General features: G+C 39.7%; 1 protein-coding gene across 1 annotated transcript in view; it reads left to right on the top strand.

The window, feature by feature from the left end:
• Window positions 1–2,921: 2,921 nt before the first annotated feature.
• LOC134153421 (amine oxidase [flavin-containing] A-like) overlaps window positions 2,922–27,310 on the top strand; it is a 42,017-nt gene continuing 17,628 nt past the window's right edge. Inside the window, exons 1-5 of the mRNA XM_062599603.1 lie at window positions 2,922–3,056; window positions 14,920–15,014; window positions 16,641–16,778; window positions 25,731–25,835; window positions 26,966–27,057. Coding sequence (XP_062455587.1) covers window positions 3,011–3,056; window positions 14,920–15,014; window positions 16,641–16,778; window positions 25,731–25,835; window positions 26,966–27,057 — 476 coding nt within the window. The 5' untranslated portion in view covers window positions 2,922–3,010. The remainder of the gene's footprint in view (window positions 3,057–14,919; window positions 15,015–16,640; window positions 16,779–25,730; window positions 25,836–26,965; window positions 27,058–27,310) is intronic.

The following is a 27,310-nucleotide window of genomic DNA, read 5'->3' as shown; positions in this document are numbered from 1 at the left end:
TTCCCAATTGTTGTCACAGAGGACATACTGTTTTCCTCCAAAATGGGCATCTAGATTGAAAGGGAGATGCTTCTTAGTGAAGCTTTTTATTTGTTAGATGCCATGTGACCTCCAACGTGGAGCTTGCATAGCTGTGAGAGCAGGTATTGTTATCACTCCCAAGAAGCAAAGCCTATTTCCTCTACTGAGCACAAGTGGCTGTTGATACATTGCATTTTCCATTTCAGAATATTTGTCACTCTCACAAATACAGAATCACAGAACCAGAGAATGGCTGAGGTTGGATATGAACTCTGGACATCATCTAGTCCATGAGCCAGCAATGTGCCCTTGTGGTCAAGAAGGCCAATGGTCTCCTGGGGTGCATTAGGAAGAGTGTTGTCAGCAGGTCGAGGGAGGTGATCCTGCCCCTCTACTCAGCCCTGGGGAGGCCTCACCTCGAGTCCTGTGTCCAGTTCTGGGCTCCCCAGGACAAGAGAGACGTGGAGCTACTGGAGAGAGTCCAGTGTAGGGGTACAAAGATGATCAGATGGCTGGAGCACCTGCCCTATGAGGAACGGCTGCGAGAGCTGGGCCTCTTCAGCCTAGGGAAGAGAAGACTGTGGGGGGACCTTATTAATGTCTATAAATATCTGAAGGGAGGGTGTCAAGGGGATGGGGACAAACTCTTTTCAGTTGTCCCATATGACAGGACAAGAAGCAATGGGCAGAAATTGAAGCACAGGAAGTTCCACCTGCACGTGAGGGGGAATTTCTTCCCTGTGAGAGTGATGGAGCACTGGCACAGGTTGCCCAGAGAGGTTGTGGAGTCTCCCTCTCTGGAGATATTCAAAGCCCACCTGGATGCAACCCTGTCTAACATGCTGTAGGTGACCCTGCTGAGCAGGGAGGTTGGACTAGATGATCTCCATAGGTCCCTTCCAACCTTACCAATTCTATGATTCTAGTCCAACCCCCTGCTTACACAGCGTCACTCAGCAGGCTGCCCAGGACCATGTCCTGATGACTTTTGAATATCTACAACGAAGGAAACTCCACAACCTGTCTGGACAATCTGTTCTAGTGCTCTGTCACTCGCACAGTAAAGACATTTTTTTCCTTGTGTTCAGGCAGAGGTTCCTGTTTTTAAATTTGTGCCCATTGCCTCTTCTCCTGTCACTGGGCAGCACTGAAAAGGGTCAGGCCCCATCCTCTTGACACTCTCCCTTCAGGTATTTATCCACACTAATAAGACCCCCCTCTCAGTCTTCACTTCTCCAGGCTGAACAGGCCCAGCTCTCTCAGCTTTTCCTAATATGAGAGATGCTCCACTCCCTTCATCATCTTAATAGTCCTCCACTGGACTCACTCCAGTAGCTCCAGGTCTTTCTTGTATTGGGGAGCCCAAACCTGGACACAGCATCCTAGGTGTGGCTTCACCAGGGCTGAGTAGAGGGGCAGGATCACCTCCCTTGACTTGCTGGCAATGCTCTTCCTAATACGGCACAGGATACTGTTGGCCTTCTTGGCCAAAAGGGCATGTTGCTGGCTCGTGGTCAGCTTGTTGTCCACCAAGACTCCCAGGTCCTTCTCTGCAGAGCTGCTTTTCAACAGGTCAGCCTCCAGTACTGGTGTTGTACCAGTACATGGGGTTATTCCTCTCTATGTGCAGGATGCTGCATTTGCCTCTGTTGAATTTGAGAAGGTCCCCTCTGCCCGTCTTTCCAGCAGCTCTAAGTCAATCTGAATGGCAGCACAGCCCTCTGGTGTATCCAGTCTTAGACTGTGCCCTTTTTGTCCACTTCAGTGTCATATACAATCACCAGCCATATGTATTTCTGTTGGTAGACAATCTTTCTCAGAAGGGTAAGTCTTGTTCATCTTCTTTTACTATATCATCTGGCACTTATGTACACTTTTGCAGGTAGTGCACACGTTTGTCATCTACCTAACTTTTTCAAGTATCTGTTTTTTATTTTGGAAGTATATCCATCATTCTGTCTCTCATAGTGTTGTTCCATTTGGAGCTTAGTGACTTCCTAGATGTTTCTGCCTTTTGTCACTGCTACCTTGCTCATTTGACACAATGAGCAGAAACCAAAAGTCTTATTTTTTCCACTGTAAGAAAGCCAAAGCACTTCCAAGCATATTGAGTGTATAGTATTGCACTCTCATTCATTTTTTTGGTCATACCCAGACTTGAAATAATACTGCAGAACTGGACAACTCTCAGAACTTAAATCAATATTTAACGTGAAGTGGCATTAGGATTTCCTACAACTGTGTGAATAGCAAAGGTCTTTTGTGTTTACTTGGAGGGGAACAGACATACTTTTTTTTAATTTTTTTTCAATTTAGCTTCAAAGAAGTGATATTTACAGCTCTGGGGAAAAAAAGGAAAAAAAAGAAAAGAAGTGTGAGCTGTAAAATGCCCCAAAACACAAACATCATGAATTGCAAATCAGCAGCTATAGTAGAAGTACAAACAAAACTGTTATTTTGGTGGCCAGGTATTATTTCAGATATAGTCTTGGGAAAGCTGTTTCTGTGTAAAGGTTAGCACTTCACTCCCCAACTAGCAGACTGAGTGCATCTGTTTGATTCCAGAGAAAGCTAAGACTCCTACATTGCTGCAGCCTGTAATTGTGCGACCACAGATCTCCTCCTCTCCCAAACCACCGGCAGCATGCATTCTAAATGCAAATAAATAAATAGCTTTTACCGATGGAGGACGGCGGCAGCTCTTGCACCCCCGCAGTGCGTGCGCTGCTATGTGCTCTCTGCCCCCCCCCCCCCCAGCCCTCCCCGCGCCTCCGTGAAGCACCTCCCCCGCGCACGGCCCGGCCACCTCCCCTCGCGGGGGGGCGGGGCGAAGGGACGTCGCCACGCCCACTGAACGCGCCCATTGGTGGAGAAGGCGCGGGACCCCGCCCAGGGGTGGGGCCCGCCGGCGCGGCGCTGTCCGCCCGGCGGAGCCGCGCCGGGGCCGGAGGAGCTGCCGTCGGTGTCGCCGCGGGAGGGAGGCAGCGCCATGGCCGAGAGATACGATGTGGTCGTGGTCGGCGGCGGCATCTCAGGTGGGTCCGGCGGGGAGGCGCAGCCGGGGGGGCCGTGGGAGCGGCGCCTGGCCCCCGCCGTCCTTAGCCGCAGGGGGGGTCGCAGGGGCGCTAGGTGCCCCCGGGGTTTCAGGTGCGTGGAAGAAGGGGGGGAAACTCGGAGCAGTGTTTCAGTGCGTGTTCGCGGCTCCTTGCGCTGCTTTGTGCTTCGTGCTTGGGAGAAGGTCTGTGGGAAAGCGCACAGGTGTGGAGTGCAGCCTGGGGTTTCTGCGTCACAGCGAAGGCACTTGTTTTGAATTGTGGTTTTCGAGGTGGCTCTTGCGTTGGTGGTCCTTGTGTTCTCCTGATGAGTACTGCAGAAAGACGTCTGGAAGTACGTGCAAAAGCAGCTTGGGTTTTGTTACTTTGAGAGGAGCTGTACCCGGGAGATGGCCAAGTTCCCTAGTTGTGCTGGAGGCTTCACGCTTTACCCCAAACTTCCTGAAATATTGTTCAGATCTTACTTTTAGCAGTATTGAGTGCCTTGCTGGTCCCTTCTCCCTTTGCTTAAGAAGAGAAGCCATTTTTCTGATGGTACCTCAGATAAGAATGTTGTTATGCTACAGCAAATCTGTATTTGCATTGTCCGTCGGATAAGTACTGTGTTAGCAGCTTTGGCCAGGCTTCAGTTTTCAGGGAGTCTTTACTTCACTAACAGTTCAGAAAAGGTGAGTTGCATAACAGGGTGACTTCAGTAGTACTCCAATCATTACCGCTCCTATTGCGGGGATACTAACAGTTTCTGTTAAAACTGAGATGCAATCAGAGGCTTCCCTTTCTTTAAACCGCAATGCATTAATGCATAAAATAGCATGTTGTTTACTTTAAAATTATTTCGGTTACATAATTGCATTATTGTAAATTATTATTTAAATAGTTACAGTTTTTTTTAGTAAATAAAATGATCTGTAGTATCCTTCAGCAGAAAGGAAGAGTTCGGACCTAGTTTCAGCTTGCCTTTTTGTTTCACCAGATGGCTGAGTGTTTTCATGGTAACGTAAGTCATTTGCTCTTTGTCCTTAAGGCTTCTGTAATCCACAGAGCCCTTTGAGGGAATTACAAACCATACTGTGTGCAGCTGATGGTGCTCTGTTTTTAATACAGTTACTAAGTTCTGAGAAGCTCCTCTTCCCTGGAGGATGCCTTGCTCTTTTGGTTTTCTAACCTATGGTAGCATTTTTGAAAGTGCATTGAGCGTTATTTAGCTGCTATCATGGCACACTAGTGTGAGCACCAGTAAGTTACTTCAGAACACTTATTCCTTGGATTAGAGCCTACTCTGGAGTCTGAAATGAATCCAAGCAGGAAATTATGAGGTATTACAGTCCCTGAAAATTTGTAAGCAACATTTGGAAAACAAACGAATGTGTCACAGGACTCTTTGGATACAGGAACATTTTTCTTGCCAGTGGAAACTCTCATGTCATACCAGTTGCATAGAAACTGGTGTTTACCTTTTATGAATTTGAACAAACATCATTTTAAGAAAATGTCTTAGAAAAATGAACAATAAATGCCTTATTTCATGACTAATTTCTCTGTAGTATGTCATACTATTTATGGCTGTGCACCCTAATTCCTATCACCTTTTACTTTCTTTTGCTTTTCTTACAGCTTTTCTGTCACTACTGTTTTTGTATCAACGTAGCAGCTGTGTAAGAGGGCTAGACAGTGATGCTTTCTGATCTTAAAAAAATAATAATAATAAATAAACTGTTTCTGGAATTTTGGTCCTTGTGAGGTAAATAGTAAAACTTGCTCCAGTGTGTGCAGGGTTTCACCCTCTGCATTTCACTGATTCAAACCTTGACTTGCTGCTGCCAAGACATACTTGCAGCTTTCTCAAACAGACAAGTTTTCTCTCTTCTATCCTCCTACTATGTCTTAAATACTCCTTGCCTGATGCTTACAAGAAAGGATAGGAAATGTTGGGATAAACCTGAGATAGTCATTTACTGGAATTGCATGAAATATATATAAGGCATACTGCTTGTTATCTTAAGTATGAGCTTCCCAGTACTGAGATTAGGCTTTTTAAAATGTTTGTATAATGCCTAACAAAATGAACTCAAATCCTGACTGACATCTCTGGAGATCTTTATTTTTCACTGAAAAATAGGTAAAGGTCTTCACAGCCAAGTTCTGAACTAGCAAATGCATTCTTCTCATGCACACTACTGGCATCTATGTGCACACGTGCAGACATGAGGTCTTTCACAGGGACACAATCTACTCTGCACTTAGCAAGTCACAAGCTAGGGTTTTGCAAAGAGTATTTCACGGTGAGGAAAGTACTTGTAGGAAACAAGCAGGCTCTGGTAGCCTGTACCACTATTTTTTTTTTCTGATACACTCTATGGAACTGTGTTCAAACTGTCCAGACTGCATGAGCAAGTATATTTGGACCCCTAAGGAGAGGGAGCTACCAAATTTGAGTTAAATTCATCTTTCTAGGTGTCTGTGCATGTTAATAATGTGCAGGTGGCCAGGAATGGCCTTATGAACGTGTTTTCGTCATGCTTTTTTGATAGTATCTCTGATACAGGTAACAACAGTTATAACATCTTAGCCTCCGTCATATTAAATGAACCGATACATAAAGATCTTTCCCTACCTATGGGAAATTCATCCATATAACTTTTGAATCTAGTTTCCATCCCTTAACTATAGGGTCTTCTAGTGAACTGAAGAGTCCAGTTTGGATTGATTTTGATCTTTTCCTCGTGTATTCTGGTTTCAGCTATGTAATTGTCTAAGTTGTTGAACATAGAAAGTTGACAACATGTGACACATTGTGGATGTGTTTGACATTCCATCAGACAGACCTCTACCAATTCAGTTAATGCGTTACTATAGTATTAGTAAGTTTTTAACTTCTGTGTGGACTAATTACTGCAGTAGTTATTGAAAAATTCCAGAAGTTGTCCATTTTATGCAACAAATTATTATCCATACCTTCTGATTCATTATTACAATTGAAGTTTCATTACCTGCTTGCTAAGCTAAGGCCACAATTAAAAGCAAAGTTATATTTTGTCTCCAAAGCCATAGGATGGTGTATACCCAGTTGCTTTGAGATGTGAGAGAGGTTACAAGGAGATTTGTCTTTTTCGGTCACTCTTTGGAGTCTGCACATTAACAACTGGGCAACATTAAGTGCTCTGAGAGTTTTGGAAGAACCCTCAGATATTTTAGTTTTTAAGATCTAGAAATTGGCTGCTGCTTACATATGATTTGTAATTTCTCAGAGCTTTCTAACTAACCTTATTGGGTTATATTTTCACATGGATAACAAAATGCACTATGTTGACTCAAAGGCCTTGCCAAATTTGAAGTCAGTGCTAGAACTTCCAAAACAGAAGAGGGTGAGGAGGGAGAGAAGGTCCATTGTTTTTCAACATCACATAAGAATATTTGTATCCTAGAGGTTTACAAGTAGTCAACCAATTTTAGCCAAGATTTTTCAGGGAAAAAAAATCAGACTGAAAACACCAGCAAAAATTCAAGCTTAAATAGTTAAAATTTGTCAAAAGAGAATGTAAGTGAAAACCCTAACTGATTCACTGAGAAGTTTTGGTAATATTCACACCAACCTCACCTTAAGCGTGAATTTTGGATACTGAAAACTTAGCTTATCAAAAGAGCACATGCAGAATTAAGAATGGGTTATTACATGATGTAAAACAGATATCCATCAGATTTGGATAAATATAGCCAGAAGCATGCAAGTCCAAAAGAACTTGTACTAAAATATGTTTTGGAAGAATTTTGAGTACATTGTTACAAGAATAGAGTGAAATGGGAAGGTAGCCATAACTGAAACTTGCACTGAAGGTTATCGTTCCTTGACATGGATAATTTTCAATGTGAAAACACACTTGTTCTTAGCTTAAAGCAGAGAGATCCAATGGCTGAACAAAAGGGACTCTTAGATTTGCCAGCCACATGCAGGAAACAGCAGTGTTTCCTATTACAGTTATGTACAAGTCCAACGACCACAAATTATAGGAGAAGTGGGAATACAAAAATGTAGTAATTAGTCTTTATATTGAAAGAAAATGTATGAAATGCCATTAGGGATTCTTTTTCTCTCCATGATAGAGTGCTACTGCCTTGGTATCTCCTAGTGCATGCTCTATGATCAATAGAATTACTGCTTGAGTTATCCATGCATTGGCTGTGGTCTCTGTGTGAAGTACTGTCTAATGAGGAAATATAGGTTTTCCTTACTTGCTCTAACAACAGCAGAACTTACGTTGCATACTGTGCTGTTTGTTTTGACAGCATGCCAACTTACTGGTGGGTGGTAGTGTTAGATAAACTGTCAAATACACAGTTACTGATAGAAGATATAATCCATCACACCTGTTTAAATTTGGAGTAATTTCCAGTAGCCTTTTTTTGTGTTGCTTCCAGATTTACTCAGAATTTGACCTGCAGGAATGCAGTAGGTTGTTCCTAAAATATGGCCTGGGTTCTGCTGTTTATATTCACTGTGTGCTGAACTTTGGCTGCTCAGTTCCTCAGCATTTTCTTTCTGGATCTAATAGGAACACTGATATCAGTGATAATAGCATCACATTTGGTACCATTTTTGGATGCAGAAATAAATAGCATTGTTTTACAGAGCTCTCAGTTCCCCAACCTGACTGTCAACAGGTGAAAAAAATCAATGCATAATCAAAACAGTTGAACCCATATATAAAGTTTTATGGACATTGTGGACAATACCTGCAAATAAGCAGAAATACCTCCCTTTTTGTAAGTACTTAAAGCCCATGATAGCATTTAGTTATTACACATTCTAATATTTTGCTAGTAAAGGTACAAAATGTGACATGTGGCACGCTTTTCGTTTAAGACACTCCTTTGTGGTATGATCTGTGCTAGATTATATATAGTTGTGGTCAAAATAAAATTACTAATATTTCTGTATCTGCTTATATAATAAATGTGTTGCATTTTCTTCATCTTTCATCATTTTCTTCCTCATGCAGTTTTCTATGGTGAATGCGTCATTTATAAAAGTTATCTAACTCAAGCAGTAGCCCAAACAGTTACAGCTGGTTCTGTTACTCAAGGAAGAATGTGCTAATTTTGTCTGGCACGAATAGTACATACACCAGTGTGACTCATTACCGAGCAAATTCAGAGTTCGTAAGAAAGCACTGTAAATCTGCAGTTTGCTCTTGAAAGCTAAACTTTGCACCACGCCTCAGATTTAGTTGAAAGTTGTTGAAAGGTAGGAACAAGTATTCCTGTTAACTAGATGCGTCTGAAATCTTTGAATTATTTACAACCACTAGTAAAAGGCCTAGTAGTTAGGACTTAATACTAAATATTCCAGCATAATGAAAACATGCAGACGACATGCATTAAATGTTTTGAGGGAATATCACTGCTGACTTCTGTGATATTTGTGGAAATTATGTTGATCATAATTTTGTTGTAACTTTTTTCACATACATGTTTAGTTGAAGAGCACCATTTTAACAGGCAGGAATTTATTCTGCCTGCTGTCTGATTTGTACATAAAGATAGGACGGGTGCTCCATTTTTAACTCTGTGCTTCGTTTTATACTAGTTTACTTTTTTCTGTGATTTTGAACTTGAAAATCACAGTGAATGTATGTGTAAGGGTGGAATCAGCCTAAGCCTATAATTCGCTTTTCCTGTCCACTGTGTTTCTATTAATATTTGCCATGAGAAGCTGTCTTTGTACACTTCAGAACAAGGTTTGCATTTGTTCAAGTTGTTTAAACAATAGCACCATTTAAACCAATTAGACTGACTTGTTCTCAGTTAAACGTTGTACTCTGTGATAGAAAATACATATTCTCTTTTGGTTGAAATCTTAGATGAATCAACTGGGTTATTTTTGAGGAGGGAAAAAAGCACTGACATATAGGAAAATCATTTATCTGAAAATGGCGAAAATAAATAAATGCAGTCTCATCCCTAGTATTGAACAGACTTGAACAAGGATAATGAAAGAACTTAAGGAATTATAAAATGTGGATTTTTTGACAAACAAAGTTAGTGGTATTATGGTATTAGGCAAGACTGAAAGAAGAAATGAATGTAGATTTGTGGTCAGCATTGTTTATCTGTTACTCAACTTGCTGTTTTGTGCAAAATTTAATGGGTTGTAATTAAGTTAGTAAATTCTTTTGTTCATCTTTGCTGGTGAGTGATCTTTTGTATGCTGTTGTCCATCAGTGGTTTCTCTGGAGTTTCACCTTACTCTGGTGAAACAATGTGTATTTTGCCAATATTTTAAAACTTACGTAAATACCATGGTGTGTAAGAGAACTCTAAATAGAAGAAAATGATGTGGGGAGGAGGAGGAGATGCAGAAGGGACGTTTTACCCTAAGGTCGTAGTAGAAATGTTTTCCATCTCATGTAGGCAGGTTCATGTTTACTGGGCAAAGAGACTTCTGCTAGAATCAGTTCTTGTTATTCAAAAAGTTGACCATTGCCAGATTTAATTATTCAATTGTATTTGGAAACAATTAGGTTATCTATCAGTGAAACAGTAAAAATAATTGCAGCACTAGCATGCTGTTATAGTGGAACTTTATTGAGCCTATACTGAAACTATCTTACTTCACTGATGTGTATTAATGAAAGGAAAAGCTTTAAAAATACTCCAGTGTTAAAAGCAGAAAAAAATAGACTTTTGCAAAGATCTTTTTTCTTAAATTATTCAGTTAAAGCCTGCTAGAACACTACAGTAATGAAATAGGAGCTTTTCATGTAAAGTTATTGTCTCACTTCAAGTACAGTAGAGTGGATTAACAAGGATTTTAAGAAGTAATATCGTATTAAGTTGTTCTTGGTAAACTTTCTGTCCAGTAGTAGATACATAAAGGCAAATGCATTTTGTCAGACAAACTAGCAACTAAGGAAATGATTCATCTAGAAAACCTGGAGCCAGTTACCTTTAGAACAATAACAGTGAATTTTCCATGCCTTTGTTTTGCTGTGTTTGACATGGCAGATACGTAGTGGTCCCCATTCGAAAGGTTAAAAGTCCCTGAAAAATCAAGCCTCTCTAATATGCTGAAATGCCTCACATGAACTCACCAGCACTTTTCACACTTTATACCCGTATTATGATCTTCATCACCAAACATTTGGGTGTCTTGAGGCAGTGTGATGTTTTTACAAGGCTCCTCTTGTGGTATAATGTCATAGGCACACCAACTGCTACTAATCCAAATGGAAGAACTCCTCTAGCACAGGAATTTGCAACAGGGGGACTTTACTTGGCATCGAGAAGATAGACTGATGACAGAGATAAGACTGTGCTCTTCAGAGTGTTTTTGACGAAGCAGATCACTTGTACCTCCTGTTCCTCCAGAATGCTGGTGGACCAATCTTCAGCTCTGATATCTAGTTACTTGCCCAGCTGATCCAAGCAATCTGAAAAGGAGGAGTTAAGAAGTTGAGTACTTCCAGGTGTGATATTATGATGGGCAGAAACATTCTTTGCTTGATACTGTGACATTTTTATGGTATCAGATTGCCACCACTTTCCTTCACTGTCCTTCATTACATTGTGTGGGCACTGCCCTTACATGTTTTGGGTGTGTTCAGTATGCATTGTAAGAAGTCTTATCTCTAAGTAAGATACCAATGATTAATGTTGCTGATTATGGCGTATCAGTAAATCTGTTTATACTGGGCTTACAGAGTCCAGATGAAAAGATATTTATGGTAGAATGTAGTATTATTTTGTACTGTCCTACCATGTTTTCAATAAAGTAACCTTTTTTTCCCCTCTTACCATTTATGCAGCACTCTGTTTATGTGCCCTATATCAACTTCACTGTTGAGGCAACTTGCTATTATTCTCAAAAATTTCCTATGAAATGACAAAATGCTTTCCATATTCTGTGGCTCTGTTGGCAAATGAAGTTCAGGTCTCTTGCCCTATCTGTAGGGATGAACCTTCCTCTCCTATAAGCTAAAAACATACTTTATCTTATTTTCCTTCTGACTACATACAAAACTTGGTCTTATTCAGCATTTGTATGTTTCAGCCATGGTATTTATTTGGTACTCTGAAGACTGGCATAAATTCATGATGATTTGATGCACCTGAAACTAGTTTGCATGATAGGTTAATGCCTTTTTTCAGAAATGGAGGCAGCAGCAGTACAATCTGTGACAGCAGCAATTTTGAGTCCTTAACAGCACTGCAAAATCGATTGGAATAGTGCTTGCTTGTATGGTGTCTTCAGAGAGAGGGAGCTCAGTATGAGATTGCCATAGAAACCCTTGTGGAAGATGTATAAGTCATCTTGCTTTGTTTATGCTGATCTAAAAACAAATGAACTTCTATAGCCAGGTACTTCAAATGAGGCCTGGATTTGGCAGCCTCCCTTCATCATACCATGGCAAGTAGTACATTTCTAATTCATAGCATCAGAGTGAGATCTAGAAGGAGTATGGCTATGATTTAGGATGTCTTGCAGCTTTATCTCTAGGATACGCTTGGAGGAGATAGAGGAGACAAGGAGACACAACACTAGTCTTGGCTGCTGGGAGCCAAACTTGGGATGAGAGAGGTGATGACAGCATTGCCTTGTGAAGCATGATGAAAAGGGACAGAGTGTGAAGCAGTCACTACTGCAGTTGCAAAAAGACCCCAGCACATGCTCATCCATGCAGCATTTTCACCTAGCACAAGCATCAGTTCCTAACTTAGGAAGGAGAAGACACCCATGTGTGGTAGCTGTGATAGGCCTGCCCATGCTGCAATAATATAGGCCTACACAAAGGAGCTTTAAAATAGCTTGCTTGAGCCCTGACTATGACCAGAGAGATTGCAGCACCCAGCTGGGTTTTGGCTGGTCTGTCTTGCCTCTGGCAGCGTACGGTGGCTGGATTTGGAGTGCACGTGTGCCTGAGGGCTGCCACGACTCCACAGTGATGCTTGCGCTGCAAAAGGAGAATGAGAAGACATGCCCTCCCTTGGCAACTCCCCAGTTGCAAAGAAATGCATCAATCTCAGATGTTTGTTCTACGGAGAATACTAGGACAATGACAAAGCTCTTGGGAAATTTAAGCTGTGGAGAAGATAAAAGGAAAATATGCAATGCATTTTGAGGATGATCATACCTATGTATCAAAAGCAAATAGGCTTCCTGGTCTGTGGGGTTGTTTAAGGTACACATATATAAAGCTTGTATCTAGTGCACTTCAGTTCAAACTAGAATGGAAGGATGGAGTTCAACAGACAGATACATAAAAATATAGATAATGTTCATGTGCTCTTGCTAGTCCCCTATTTTGAAAGAAGATTGTTCCCATTCTTTATATATATAAATAAAACCCTTCAGTCAACATATTTGGGTTGACCTCTACCTCTTCTCCCCACTTCCATCTCCTGTCTTTTTTGGTGGTTTTATTCAGCTGGGAAGATAAAATTGTTTTTATCTTGGATTGAGCTATTTTTTTCTGCATTTTCCATATAAATGCACAATTTTTAAATTCAGTCTTCCAGGTCTAATCTTCAACTTTAAACTTTTACAATGTCAGAGGTTAAAATCATTGCTGCTTCTGCTTATGCTGTCTCACTGGGCCTGCAAGATTTGTAATTGGTATGGCTTTTATTTCTCAGTTGGGCCCTCTGCCAATAAGCATCTTTGTCCTGGTGCAGCTTTTGCCCTTTCTCAGTCTCTGAGCTCAGAGATCTTTTTTCAGAATTGTATCTACAGCAACACTTGGGTTGACAGCAACGAAACTCAAAATTTGTAAGACTGGAGGGCAAAGAAGTACAACAGCAGGTTGTGCTTCAACCTTCAAGCAACCAGGTTAGCAAATTTCAGTTGTATTATTCCCTGTTTTCTGCCCTTTAACTCTCTTTGTTTGAATGCATCATATAATTAAGCTATAAACTAGCATTAAGTTCTAATGCAGTGCAGCGTGACTGTTATTCTTTCTAAGAAGGGGTTACATGTATATAGCTATTAGATATAGCATGAAATGACAGATAAGGGCGACAGGCCTTTCTAGGAGTAGAGGGAATGTGGGCAATGGTGGAGTTGCATGCAATTCTTTTTTAGTATCTAAGCCAGATTTTTCTTTGCTTCATGTTCCATTGGGTAACACGTGAACATGCTATGCATTCTTCTCAGAAGAAATATATCTATAGTAAACTTTCTTATAAAAGAATTATCTGCTCATGCCTGATTGTACAAAGGTATTTATTCAGATAAGGTAACACGTGAACATACCATGCATTTTTTTCGGAGGAATATATCTATAGTAAACTTTCTTGTCAAAGAATTATCCATTCATGCCTGATTGTATAAAGCTATTTATACTGATAGAGAAACTCAAGCTTCTATTTTAGAAATGCAAGAAAACCATTTTTTTCTTAAAAAATCATTTTTCTTAACGTGAGTATATATATTTGAAACAAAACACTGCAGTTTGTGTTTACAACATTAAGCTTGTGTTTTCTATTTATGTTGAAGGGGAGGAGAACATCATCACCGAAAGGATTAAAGAATTAAATTATAAGTGTTCTACGCCTTTCATGAAGTAAAAAACCCAAACTTTTGATAGAAATGAGGTCAATTTGGAAGATGTTCTCTACAGTAACAATTGACTAGCATTTTCAAAAACTAGAGTATTAAGTAGTTGGAAGTATTAAGTATACTTCTGGTTCATCAGTAATCTAAATATGATAAAAGGATCTAAAGTTATCTTCAGGTGAATGTGGAAAACATATATCACTTTTGCCAATGTAAGATGTGTGGATTTCCTAAGTTCTGGTTTCCAGTGAATGCTGTTCTGCTTGTCTGTTAAAAGACTATGTGCACAGAAGCTTATGGATTATTCTGTATAAATGAACACCATTAATGTTATCCAGAACCTTAGAATCATTTCTATCCTCTGATCTTGTAAGATGTACTTTCTTTGTGGGCTTATGAACAGTTGCTTTTAATCACATTTCTAAGTAGTGTAATAAACATGAATGTAATATTATTCTTTACTGCAGGGTATCTTGTTGGAAAGCTCTGATCAATATGGCTGGCTTTTGTATACTTAGGGAGGGGAAAGAACTCCAAGTAAACAATGCTTCGGTGCCAAATTGGCCCGCAGGACAATGGGATAATCTGATTTCGCAAACTCATGATTGCTTTTTACAATTTCAGTTCACATTTATCAAAAGTAAAGAGGACTGCTGTCCTATTGAATTTTTGGTTGTCGCTAGTGCCTCCATCACAGAGTCTCATAATTAGATGATTTCTACTGAGATGGTAATTCCTTTTATAATTTTCTACATACAGCCCATTTGACTGTCGTGGTCAAACTCCACTGCTTAAAATGAATCTTGACAGTGAAGCAGACTTTCTTTCTGCATGTGAATGAGGACGATGGATAGGAATAGAGTGGAGGGTTGATAAGTGAGAGAAGAAATTGGAAGCAGACCTTGCTGAAATATGCCTATTCAGTATATTATTGTTTCTACCACTTGAGCACTGCAGGCCCCAAAGGGTTTGGTTCTGCCTTTCTATGGCCCACACACATTAAGAATTAGATGCATATCCCTTAATAATTGAGATTTTGATAATCTAGAAAAGGAAAATTCCGTCTGTGGAATGTTATTTATGCCGATGTTTATAAAATGCAGCTAAGCAGCAGCCATATAATTTCTGTGGTAAGAAGCCCTCAGACTTCTCTCAGGATTTTTGAAAGCAGTATTGAAATCTCTGTCGATGAAATTTGTGTTCTAATTGAATTGTTTATCTCAAAAGGTTCTTTGACCATGTAGATGATTGATTGCTGGCACTTGCTTTAAAGGACTGTCTTTCTTTCTCTGGTAGGCTTGTCAGCAGCCAAATTACTGTCTGAATCTGGGCTTAACGTGGTGGTTCTTGAGGCCCGGAACAGAGTTGGAGGAAGGACATTCACTATTAGGGTAAGTGCTTCATGAGATGCCTAAATCTCTATTATACTGGTCTGCAGTGTTGGCATTGTCAGCAAGTGGGCGGAGTGGGAGAGAGTTCCTGAAGAATACAGTGTCTCAAGCTGTGGTCTTTTTTGTAAAATAATAGAGTCCTGTTTGGAAGGGCTGCATTTCAATATATGCCAGTGTGCCTCCCAACAAGAGACACTATAAAATTGGTCTGTAAGTGACCCTGAGAGTCATCAAACAGGATCCGTGTGTCTAGCAATAACTGTGTAGTGCTGTTTTAACTGCTGAGGATGCACTACCTGGTCTCCGGTTTCCTTTTCAGGCAACTGCAGATCTTTTGTGGGTCCTGTGTCAGATTTGCCAGCCCTACACAGAAGTCTTGGATAACTTAGGCTGTTTAAAATGACGTTCAACGTCTGCATTAAGAACTACCCACTTAGTCCATACTCTTTGTACTCGGCAGGATCTGCTGCACCTTTAACATTACAGAGGGAAACTCATCTGAGACCCTGAGTCTGAAAGCATTTCTCCTTTCACTTCCATCCCACTTTGTATGCCATAATAGACATGACAACAAAAAACCTTATAGGAAACAGCCTGAGTAAGGTCAAATATCACTGTAGCTCAGACATGCATTTTAACACAGCTTAAAATTATCTGAAATAGCATTCCTGCTTCTAAAAAATGGACTGCAACTTGTTTGCCATGTAAAGGAAAAGTAAAGACACAATGAATCACCAGAGGTGCAAAGTAGTGGAATACAGACATTACCTCTGTTTCCCAGTCTAAATGTAGGGGAGGGTTAAATTATGTCAGATACCATTGCTTGGGAACTGGAGCTAAACAGTGGTGTTTCAGCAGAAGCCATTGTCCTAGAAACAAACATAAACAGCCTCTCTCTGTGACACTGAAAATGCCTAGCCTGAAATGCTCACTATAAACAGTGTTAAAAAGACTTACTGTCTTTGGGCTTCAGCCGGCTCCTAAGAGTGTGTGTGTCTGTGAAACGTTTCACTTTGTTCCCAGCATCAGACCCCAGATGCTGGTCTGAGGGACGTGTGGAGCACCTTTGCTGGCAGGCACAGCTGGAGGCTTCTAGCCAGAACGTTCTGGGCTGGAGCCAAAGCATACTGTACAGAAAAGGAGATTACTCTTTCCAAATACTACCTGTGCAGTGCTCAGCATCTACAGCATTAAGTCTAAGCAGACATCTACACAGAGAGAGAAGAAAACCCTTAGTGAGACAGGTTGTGCAATGATGAAAAAATTAACATCAACTCTGAAAAAGTGGGGTCAGTCTTTTAATAAAAGAATTGATTCAGCTGGATATTTCTTCATATTCTCATTCCTTTGTGTGAATAAAAAGCCAATTCTGAAAACTAGTGAAATTTAAACAAGAGTTAAACCCAGTTACACACAGCTGTGTGATGGAGTGAAGACAATGTGGTGTCTGTGTCTCTGTCATTACAGGGAACAAAACTGTGTGCTCTTAAGTCAGTCAGTATGCTTTATCTCCTGTGCATATAGTTGCAGTGGTATGCAATATGGAATAATTCTTCCTAATTCTAGATACTTATATTGAAGAGTTTCCCACAAAGCTTCTGATTCTTCTGTTCTTTCTTTTGACAGAACAAGCAAGTGAATTATGTAGATGTTGGTGGATCTTATGTAGGACCTACCCAAAATCGGATTCTCCGACTGGCAAAAGAGCTAGGTGTTGAGACGTATAAAGTGAATGTAGCAGGATGTGCCATCCATTATAGGAGGGTAGGTACTACATCTTTCATGTTCAGATACCTGAAGATAACATTGAACTTCAGAAATTACTGGCAGTCATTAAAAGTCTTCCATTTAAACCTCATCTTTAGTAATCCAGTATGCATCTATTTAAAGTATTATTTTTTCTGTTTTGACTTATCAGCAGTTGGATCAATAATTCTTGTTTTCTTATGTAAATAGTACAATCAGACTGATGACAGTTAAAAATTGGGGACAGATTTGACACCTAATTATTTTTTAACCATATCTTGTACAGAATTCTCCTCAGGTTTCTGGGAGGCTACCCAGACTTTCAGATCCTGCTTTCCTAACCTTCAAAGATCTGCTCAGAAGCATCTGAATCAACTGTGTTTAACTGCACAGATGTCATCTTATTTTTATTTTGCATTCTTCTGTTGTATTTTTGTCATGAAGTCTATGAACCAAGAAGAAAAAAACTTAATGTGATGCCTTCCCAACCCAAATAGCCAGAAGAAATTAACATCAAAGACCTACTCCTTTGGCAGTAATTTATATTGTAGCCATGTCCACCTCTTAGCAAAATAGTAGCACTCACACAACTTCCTTTTATTTTTATTTTTTGTTTTGTTTTGTTTCCTGGAGGCCTTCCTGAAAAGCCTTTGCATTCTAGTGTGGTGACACCAAAGACAATAGGTGATCAATTGTCTAAGTTTCCTGCTGTTTGAGCAAGTGCCAATTTGCACTTGGGAAGCCAGTCTTATCACTGAGAATGCAGTAATCTAGCAGACTGTTGATTCCTGCATGCTGTCCCTCCTTTCCCCTTCCCGGGCTACCCCATAGAAACAACTGGAAGTCATTCAGGAGAAACAGAAATTTTTGACTGAAACTTAGGGCAGTTCTAGTTCTGAAATCCAAGCCCAATGCAAATAAATAATAAATTTCACTTTCTTAAGCTTGATGTAAGACATGCCATTTATAATATGATTTATGTCCAAGGGTATGATACTGTTAGATAACACAATGTTAGACAACATAATGTTATAGGACAGTTGTATAACTTATTTCTCCCAATTATGCAACTTGCTTCTTTTCAAGCCTATTAAAATCCCTCCCAGGCCCTTAGAAGAGGATTCATCTCGCTAAAATTTGGATATCTAGAAATTGAACATCTAATTTGAGACTAATTTAGATTCTCTCTATAGTTAGTGATGAAAAACAGGCATCTTCCAAGGCTTATTCTAAGCTGCATGTCTGAGATATGGGGCAGAGGGATTTTTAGATAGCTGTTTTTGAGTAGGTAACTAGCATGTAAGTGACTAACGTGAACTGAAATGAAACCTATCTTCAGAGAAAATTTCTGACTCATAGATTAGTTTTTTAGCCCTCACCTTTATTTTCAGGTCTTCCCACTCCCAGGCTATGCATAGCAACTGAGATGCTGTGATTCTGTTCTTGCAGAGGGCAGTGAAGTGGAAACATAATTAAGGAAAATTCTTGAAACAAAAGATTATCTATTTAGTACCAGCACCTCTGCAAAAATGTTTTTAATTAATAAAGAGATAATATAATTATCACTTTGTAGCTTACCCCCTTCTATATGCAGACTCTGGTATATTGTACATGTGTATGGAGAGAGAAAGACTGGGACAGGGGAGACAGAGACAGACTTAAGATCCACAGGAATTAGATGTAAGTGTCCATCTCCATATCCGACAAATCTTTTCTTTCATCTGCTTAAAGAATGTCTCCTTCAAAAACAACTTTTATCCTGTTACCTTGCATTCAAAAGACTATTACTTATTAACTTTTTTATACTCTTTGGTTTTGGTACTTATCGGACTTTGTCAGAGCAGAGCTTGAAGTCTATAAGAGTCAATGTTGATGTACTTGATAGACAGTAGGCAAGGCTATGTTATGGTTCCTTAACTGTTTTCATTTTTATTTTATTCCTGTAGATTTTTGCTGGAATTGGAGTAATGTATTCATACTGGGAAGTTTTAGGACATGGTACTCTAACTTCTCCATATAGGCCAGTTTCATGCTGTGCTCACAAAGTAGTCACATTTTAAATAATTGCATAGCCACTCCACAGTATTCAAAGAATAGATTGGACTGCCTGGTGTAAAATTGGTGTAGTTCTACAGCAAGGGAGCTGGGCTGATTTGTACCAGCTGAATGTTTGGCCCATTGTGTTTAATTTAGGCTCAGACATGGGTCTCTTAGCTCCTTAGAAGACATTTATCATCTGTGTGTTAAATAAAATGAGCTAATGGGTTACATTAATTTGAACTCTTAATCTATTCTGACACTGAAACTATACCTTTTTTTTGTCATATATTGTATTTTCATGTCCTTATTAATGACCATGTAATTTTGTAAGTTTTCTTTGAAGTAGATGCATGTTCCTAAGCGAGAGGCAGAATTACAAACTATTCAGCTACCTGATATGCTGTGAATCAGTTCTGGATTTGGCATAGTGTTCCTGCTGAGCTAACTGGGGCCTCCAAGAAAGGCTTAGTTTTTGGACCTTAAGGTCTCCAAGTATGAGCAGACTTAAGCACTAAATAAATAATAAAGGTACTCTTGTTCCTGTAAGTCTCTTTCTTCCCTTCTAAGTTTTTTTTACTGCTTTTCTCCTTATTTCTTCCTTGAGAACTTGTGTAGTCATGGTGTTTTTAGGGCCCCCTTGCTTCTGAATCTTCTCCTTGCATCCCATTTCTACATGAGACCTATCGAAAACAAACTTCAGTACAGACTACTAGCTAGGCTGATGGTGATCTTTGGGGCTCTGTGATTTTGTGGCTTGTACATTTTGCCTCCTACTTATTGTTTGTATGCTTCAGTGGTGAGTTGTCCAGGCGGAGATTTGTGCTCTCGTGGCTGTAGAGAGAGGAGAGACACCTTTCATATTCATTAAAGGTACTTCTGGAACCCAAACAGTAGTAGTATTTCCTAGATAATAGAAAATGTGTTAGGTGATTTGGTATTAAAAGATCATTGCTCCAGAACATAAATATTCATCTGGAAGACTGATGTGTTGGACTAACAAACTGTCAGCTGTGGGCCAGCTGCTGCCTTTCAAGTTTGAAAAGCATCACTGAAAACTTATCTTCTTGTATCTCATCTGCTATTTCTGTCAGTTAATGGCTGTCAGAAATCATGTAGCCAGGGTCAGCAAGGAAGCTTTATTCCCAAGGGTGTATCTCTGCAGTTTGCGATCCAGCAGCGGTTTTCTCAGAGACAAGAATGAGCATTTTCTGAATAATGACGAAACATGGCTTTAAATTTTGTGTGACAGTTATTCAACCATATATAATACTTAGGATCCCCAAATGAAGAGGTTTTTGGTCTCTTGTTTATCATATTAATAAGTTTAGTTTTGCTCTTTCTGAAGCCTTCCAGGATGCATCTTGGACCGAATTAGATGGAAGTGGGGAAATTGTTTATTGTAGAAGAGGAAGCAGCCAAGGGAAAGTGAAAATCTCCTGAGTGAGTTCATGAGCTGCTCTGCTCAGAAAGGATTTTTTTCCCATATGTATGTGAAAAAATTCCACATACCATGTGCTTTAAATATTGTGTTGCTTTGTGTAGGCAGGTTTCCTTTGTAGTCACAGTTTTATTTGGAAAATCAGATATGTAGCTGCTGTTTATCTTTTTACATTTTTGTTCACTCTTTCCCATCAGTTAATATGGTAACATGTGGACTTCTTTTATATGAATCACAAATTTGTCCACATCCTGTCATTCTAAATCTGTACCTTCAACCTGTAGATTTTGTTACGAGATACTTGACTTTCTTTCCAGCCAAATTGCTCTGTGGCTACTGTCCCATAATTCAGAAAGCATGTTTTAGGAATGAGAAGAGTCAGGGGTGCTGGAGTTCCCCCTTTCCAAAAGGGGCAGATAGCTTTTTATTTTTAGGAACCTTGAAGGTCACACAGTGTGCTATTTTCATTTTCACATTAACAGAAGACTCTAGAAAATAAAGGCATTAGTGCCTTACTGTGGTATTAAACCTTCTCATATAACTGCAGTCCTTTATTGTCTGTCAATGCTCAGCTCCAGTATATGTAAAATTATTAAATAAGGATTTTTGTTTTGCTTACCATTTTCAGTGCAAGGTAATGATTTGACAGGAGATGAGCATTTGTATGTAATACTTCACATTTACCAAATAGTCTTTTCCTTTCTTCATCTAGCCTTAAGATTAAGACTAATGTGCAGCAGGTAAGCCTGTGATTAAGGATGTGCAGACTGCTGTAATTCTGCAGTTCAGGCACAGGAAATGCAGAAAGACCAAGACACTGCAATACTTTCCAGGTTATTTACTGGAGGTAGTCAGTGAGGGGAAGGGAAGGGTTGCAGAAGGAGGGCTCACATGTTAAGGAGCCACCGTGATAGCTGTGTGTGCTTTGCAAGGCCCAAGGGTAGTGGCAGTGCCTACACTTAGGGTCAGTGACAGCTCCTCCTGTGCTTCCTGATGGACAGGAACCATTTTTGCCTTTCTTAAGGCTGGGAAAACTGTCTGCTGCTCTTACCCACCTTGAAACTCAGGGTAGTATCATACCTGTCTTAATCAGTTGGGGTAGTTTGGACTTAATTCCTGTAGCTTCAGCTACAAGCCAGAGGATAGCCCTGTGTGGGGAAAAGACAAATCTTGCAAGGCATTCTTCCTAACCTCTGAGCTACAGTGCTTGGGGTTGTTGTTTCTTTTGGATCGATGCGGAGCCATTAATCCAGGCAGGCAGCAGGATTCAAATCTGAGGTCTACAGGAAAGCACTCAACACACTGGGAAATGAAAAAATTAGATAAACTCTGTGGGTCAGTCAGGCAGCCTTATGTTAGCATGGGAACAAAGCCAGTAGGTTATTTGCCTTTCAGTTAAGAAAACAGTAGTTCTCAAAATAATCGAACCAGAACACTATAAACTTGTTTAAAAATGGAATATTGCAAGATCTTGCCAGCTGCAGTGAGCTTCCGTGTGAAGCAGGCAGCCTGAGCAAGTCTGCTTAGTAGGAAGGCAATATTAAAAAGAAATTAGTAACTTAGACGGGGTGGAAGTAAGCAATGAACAGCCTGCAGTTGTGTCTTCCTACTGTTCTGGAGAACTAGCAAAAATGTTCATGGAAGCCTCTAATTAGAAGGGGAAAAACAGAAAAAAACCCAGCACTCCTGACCTTTCTTTGCTGAATAGTTTGTCCTTCCCATGACTTTTTTGCCTGTTTTCAATAATTCAGGGTATAGAGAAGAATGGACCAGACTCTTCTCAGTGCTGCCCGGCTATAGGATGAAAGGCAGTGGGCCCAAACTGAAACACAGGAATTTCTGTCTGAACATGAGGAAAAGCCTCTTTACTGTGAGGGTAACAGAGCACTGGAACAGAATGCCCAGAGAGATTTGTGGAGTCTTCTTTCCTGGAGATACTCAAAGGCTGTCTGGACACAATCCTGGGCAATGTGTTCTAGATGACATTGCTTGAGCAGGGGGGTTGGATTAGATGATCTCCAGAGGCCCCTTTTAACCTCAACCATTCTGTGATTCTGTAACTTAGTAGCCCCATGTCATTTGGCCTAGATTTATCCCCTCTCATGGATGTATTTTTGTAAGAGAGTTGAAAAACTGATGTGGCCAAAGCCACTCTTAGAACTGAGCTTTCTTCTGATCACTTTGGGACCTTTTATAGGTCTAGATCCCTTGCACAAAGAGCTAAAGCGTATGTGAACTATTTCAAACTTTCTAAGCTCAGCCTTAGTCTCTCCAGGGCTTTATGACTTCATTGTATTTTTTACAGCTTTTTCTGCCCTGGGCTCTAATCTTACTAATGTTACTTTTTTTTTTTTTTTTTTTTTTTTTTTTCATAATGAAACCAGCAGGTAATCCAACTGAGGACTATATTAATTATCACTTGATGTTTCATAGTTCTGAAAAAATGAAATATATGTTCCCATTGGTCTTCCTGGGCTGTACCATTGACTGAGCATATAGGGTCAATAGTATTTTCAGGTCAATAATAGAAGTATATATATGCCTTTTAAAATAGCAGAGAATTGAATCTCCAAAGTAACACATATCACACCAATGGCTGGTATCATAAAACTTCGTGATCAGTCCTCAGAAGAGTTTGTGGTCATGGTTTTTAAAACTAGCTCAAGAGCTAGTATAGTGGTAGGAAAATTACAATAAAGCATTAGCTAGCCAGACAGTGAGCAGATTCTCTCTGCCTTCCCAATCACTCCATCTGCAGTAATCATGATCATTTGGGAGTTCCTGAACCTGTTGCTGTTTAACACAATAGAGTCAAGACCAGGAGTTGGAAAAGCTGTCTTGGCATGAACCCAGTAGTAGAGTTACTGAGAAGTACTTGTCAGGCTAATCAATAAAAGGAGTAGATTTAGTTAGAATGAGGAGGTGGAGAGGAAATGAGAACAGGAAATGAGATGAGAAATCACCTTAGAGTAAGTTACTTTTTTAGCTTTATTTTTTAAATAAGTAGTGCTTTTTCTTCAGTAAAGTAAGCCCAAGGGTGTGAGAGGTATGTACAAGTTACATACATACTCATATGCAAGTGCGGTTACCATATTAGCAAGCTGTGTGAAAAAAAGGGTCTTATTAAACTGTGAAAAATTTCAAGAAGTTTTCACTTCTACTCTTGAACTGAGGGCTTGTCTTTTCTCTTTATGTCCTTGCAATATTGGCATCACAAAACTTCAATAATAACTTACCTTCACTTGTTGTTAGGTGGCCTGACAATATTGCACCTCATCTCTGCCTAAGGCAGGGTTGTTAATTTTAAAGCACATCAAGACAGACACATTGATAGCACCTGCATTCCTGACGGAAGTAAAAAGTCTAATAGGAGCAGTATGAAATGATCTTTTTGAAAAACAGAGTTATGCAATAAGAAGAAAACTATTAGCAATGTATTAATGCTTCCTATTGAGACTTCACCGATAATGCATCAACTTTTGAAAGTAGGAGTTGTAGAATGCAGAACATGAATGTGCATGCATTTTTCTATCCTCTCTTCTGTGGCTGAACACACAATACTCCAAACTGACACTGTGAGAGCTATTGCTAAAGGAAAGGGAAGCGGCAGTGTTGTGTGGAAGATTCTCTTGCTGGTAGTTCATACAAGCATTTTCTCTGTTCTTACCATGGCAGAAGTGTGTTTTGCACATGCAGATGCATCTGGAGAAGGCTGGAGCAACCTTCCATGCCCTGCCTTCCAGCTCCAAACACACACGCCATCCCTCAAGTTAACTCCCTAAAAGAAAAAGAAATGGAGAAGGGAAAGAGGGAAAAAAGCGTGAAACAGAAGATTAAGATTACATATCCAAAAATCCAGAGGTAACCACCCAAATCCAGTCTTGTTAAAAAGAAGATTCAAAAAAAAAAAAAAAAAAAAACAATATCCCACCACCTTCCGATCACTTGGTCCTCAAGCTGATTTAAGTACTGAGAGCAAGAGCTTGTGTTTTTGCTTGACCTGGATCCAAAACTGTAGTCTAGAATAAATGCAAGAGTAAGTTTGCTGCTACCCTCACTGAAAATGGGGAGAAGGTGCAGCATGTGTTCCTCTGGCCACCCAGAGTGGGCCTGAGCCTTCAGACATCCTCTGGACCTAGGGGACAACGACATCTGGGCTCCAGAGAGATAGACCACATGGCATTTACCACATTGAGACCCCTCTCCTCTACCAATATACTCTTCCAACTGCCTCTTCTCCATGGTACCTGCAGTAGGGATGACAGAAGTTGCCCTGAAAAAGGGCCTATCTTACTGCTATTTTACTGCTTTTACCAAGTTTGAAAGTTTAATATACTCTTCAAGTTTTGTCTTTCACCTTTTATTTTTCCTTCTGATCTCTGCAGAAACATATTCTGCAGAATATCTGGAATATATTTATTTGCACATGCATGCATGATTATCAGTGAGAAAGACTGATAAATTCAGTGTGGGAATGGCACAGTTGGCTCTTGTTTCATATATGCCTGTCCCTAAGTCTGTGACTCATGCATATGCACCACTGTAGCCTCTTACTTAGGCTATGACTCCTATCTGCCAAATGTGATTGGTAGCATGGTACACATAGCACTAAACAGTGTATTATGTACAGCCTAGCAAAACGTCTTATACCTGTCATGATTCAACATGTTCACTGCATGCTGCCACATGACCTCATATATACATTTGTGACATCCCAAACAGCAAACACTGAGGAGGTCTAATTAGAGATTTGCTGTTGATTTATGTGGAAGAAGAATCAAAGCAAATTAATAAGAGAAAATATTGCCTGTTCATCCAGCCATCTTTCAGATTAAAGTTATCAGCCTTTCAGATTAAAATTATCACAAAGAGCCAGCTGCTATTAGATTACTTCACTTATCATTGTATTACAGGATTATCTGAAACAGTCTATTCCTGTTGCAGTTCTGTCATACATGTTTTAAGTATTGATTACATTTTTTTTTTCAAATGTACAGAACATCATAAAGATGTTTTCTTTTTATAGTTGAGATACATGGTTAAGGTACTTAGATAATTTAAAAATTTAATTGGAGCCCCTGAAAATTTTAGGATACGCATTTTAGCAAAACAAGCAAGCTTCAGATTCATTCCTATGTAATAATGAAGAAAGTTTAGGAACAAGGAATATTACCTACTTGGCTGTGGCTTGACTCCCCTTAACCCAGAGTTTGACTGCTTACTTAGAACAGATGTCCGCCACTGGGAGAAGAAGAAAGAATTATTGTCCCCTTTTAGTATCAGCTCAACTCTCTTTTTTTTCCTCATGCTTATCTTCATGCATTCTGTTGCTTACTTGTATGCAGCAAAAAAGAAAACAAAAAACTTGCTTAAATTTTAGATCTTTTAGGACAGATGGTGACTATGTGATCAATCTGGGAATTGTATCTTGTTGAATAATGCAGATGTGCTCTGTTGTGTTTCATTTACTTGTGTTCTTATGTGTATTTTAGGGAAAATCACGTAATTTAATAGGTATTTCTCCTCCAACATGGAATCCTTTAGTTTATCTGGATTACAATAACTTCTGGAGAACCATGGATAAACTGGGAAAAGAGGTAAGCTGTATATATAAACTGTATGTATTTCCTACAGTACCGATGACATCACGGATAAACCTTGCAGAGGGGTCTGGCAGACTTTTTTCGTTATTTGTTTTGCTGTTATCTCACAGCAAGGGTACAAAAAGTTCCAGAAATGTCTGAAAGATCTAAAAAAAAAAAAAGATGTTGAGTCTAAATACATGTACTTTCTCATGCCTGGTGAAAACATTCCAGTGACTGAAAGCCTATTAGGACAATGATAATTCTTCTTTATAACTGCCTGAGCTGGGTTCCGGTTTGGCTTCAGAGTAATTTTGTTTCTAAAGTTCTCAAATAGTAAATGTCTTCAGAATTCAAGTAGTATAAATGCAGAACTTCCTGTGTACAAGAAGCAGCCCCTGGAGAGTCATGTTATCCTTCAAATGTCCATCACATGCTGTAAAATGTTGCTACAAACCAAGGGTCTCACCTTACAATAACTTCTCACCTTACAATAGCTGAGAAGCATAAGCAACTGTATTCCAGCCAAGTACGTTCATCAGGTGTATGTGCTTTTGCAGAATCATATTTGTGCATAATATGCATGCTTTTCCTCAAATAATATATATTTTGAAAAATACATTAGTGTCTTTGTGAGTCGTAGTACTTGCATGCAATGGATTACTATTAAATCTTTAACTGTCTAAAAATCACTTAATATTATCTAGTTGTTTTTGTTCCCTCTCTAGTCAACAGAGAGGCATACATGCCTTCAGATACCTGTCTTACAGCTAAACGTATCTGTCGCTGGAGAGAGAAATTTTCCCTCACCTTGTAAAGGAAACCAAGAAACTGAATTTGAATGGAAGCCTCACTTCTAGATGGCTAAGAGCCAGTGGAAGTGATTCCCAATATAAAGGCTGGTTATCAATATAGTTCATCGGTCAGATAAAGGAGACTTAGTTGTCATGGTATAACTCATGCCAAAGATGTGAATGGAGACTATTTCATTTAGTGGACTTATTAGAGGTTTGCAGCTATGTGCCAAGGGCAAAAGTAAATCTGGGCCAGCATATGAGTCCCTACTGCACTACAAACCAGCTATGAACAGGTAGTGGGTGATATAGTACTAAATAATTTCTTGAACATTTTGTCTTTGTCTTTAGATTCCTCTTGAAGCACCATGGGATGCTCCACATGCTGAAGAATGGGACAAAATGACCATGGAACAGCTGATAAATAACACTTGCTGGACCAAGTACTAAACTCTTTATTCACTTTGAAATCTGGCCTTAGAATGATATTGACTTCATAGCAACTTTTGAGACACAGCTGCACAAAACTTACTTACTGAGAGCTGTTCATGTTCCCACTGACTTCAGATGGGATGTGATTAAATCTTCTGTGGGCTAAACATCCATGGGCAGGAGGGCTACCAAAAATCTGGAGACTCCAAAAAGCAGAATGAGCCTGAGAAGTTAGAAATGCCTAAAGTTGATGAAATGTGATTC

This window comes from Rhea pennata, chromosome 1 (genome assembly GCF_028389875.1).
Source record: "Rhea pennata isolate bPtePen1 chromosome 1, bPtePen1.pri, whole genome shotgun sequence".
NCBI lineage: Eukaryota > Metazoa > Chordata > Aves > Rheiformes > Rheidae > Rhea > Rhea pennata.
Note: the sequence above shows the minus strand (reverse complement) of the source record. Positions and strands in the feature narration are given on the sequence as shown.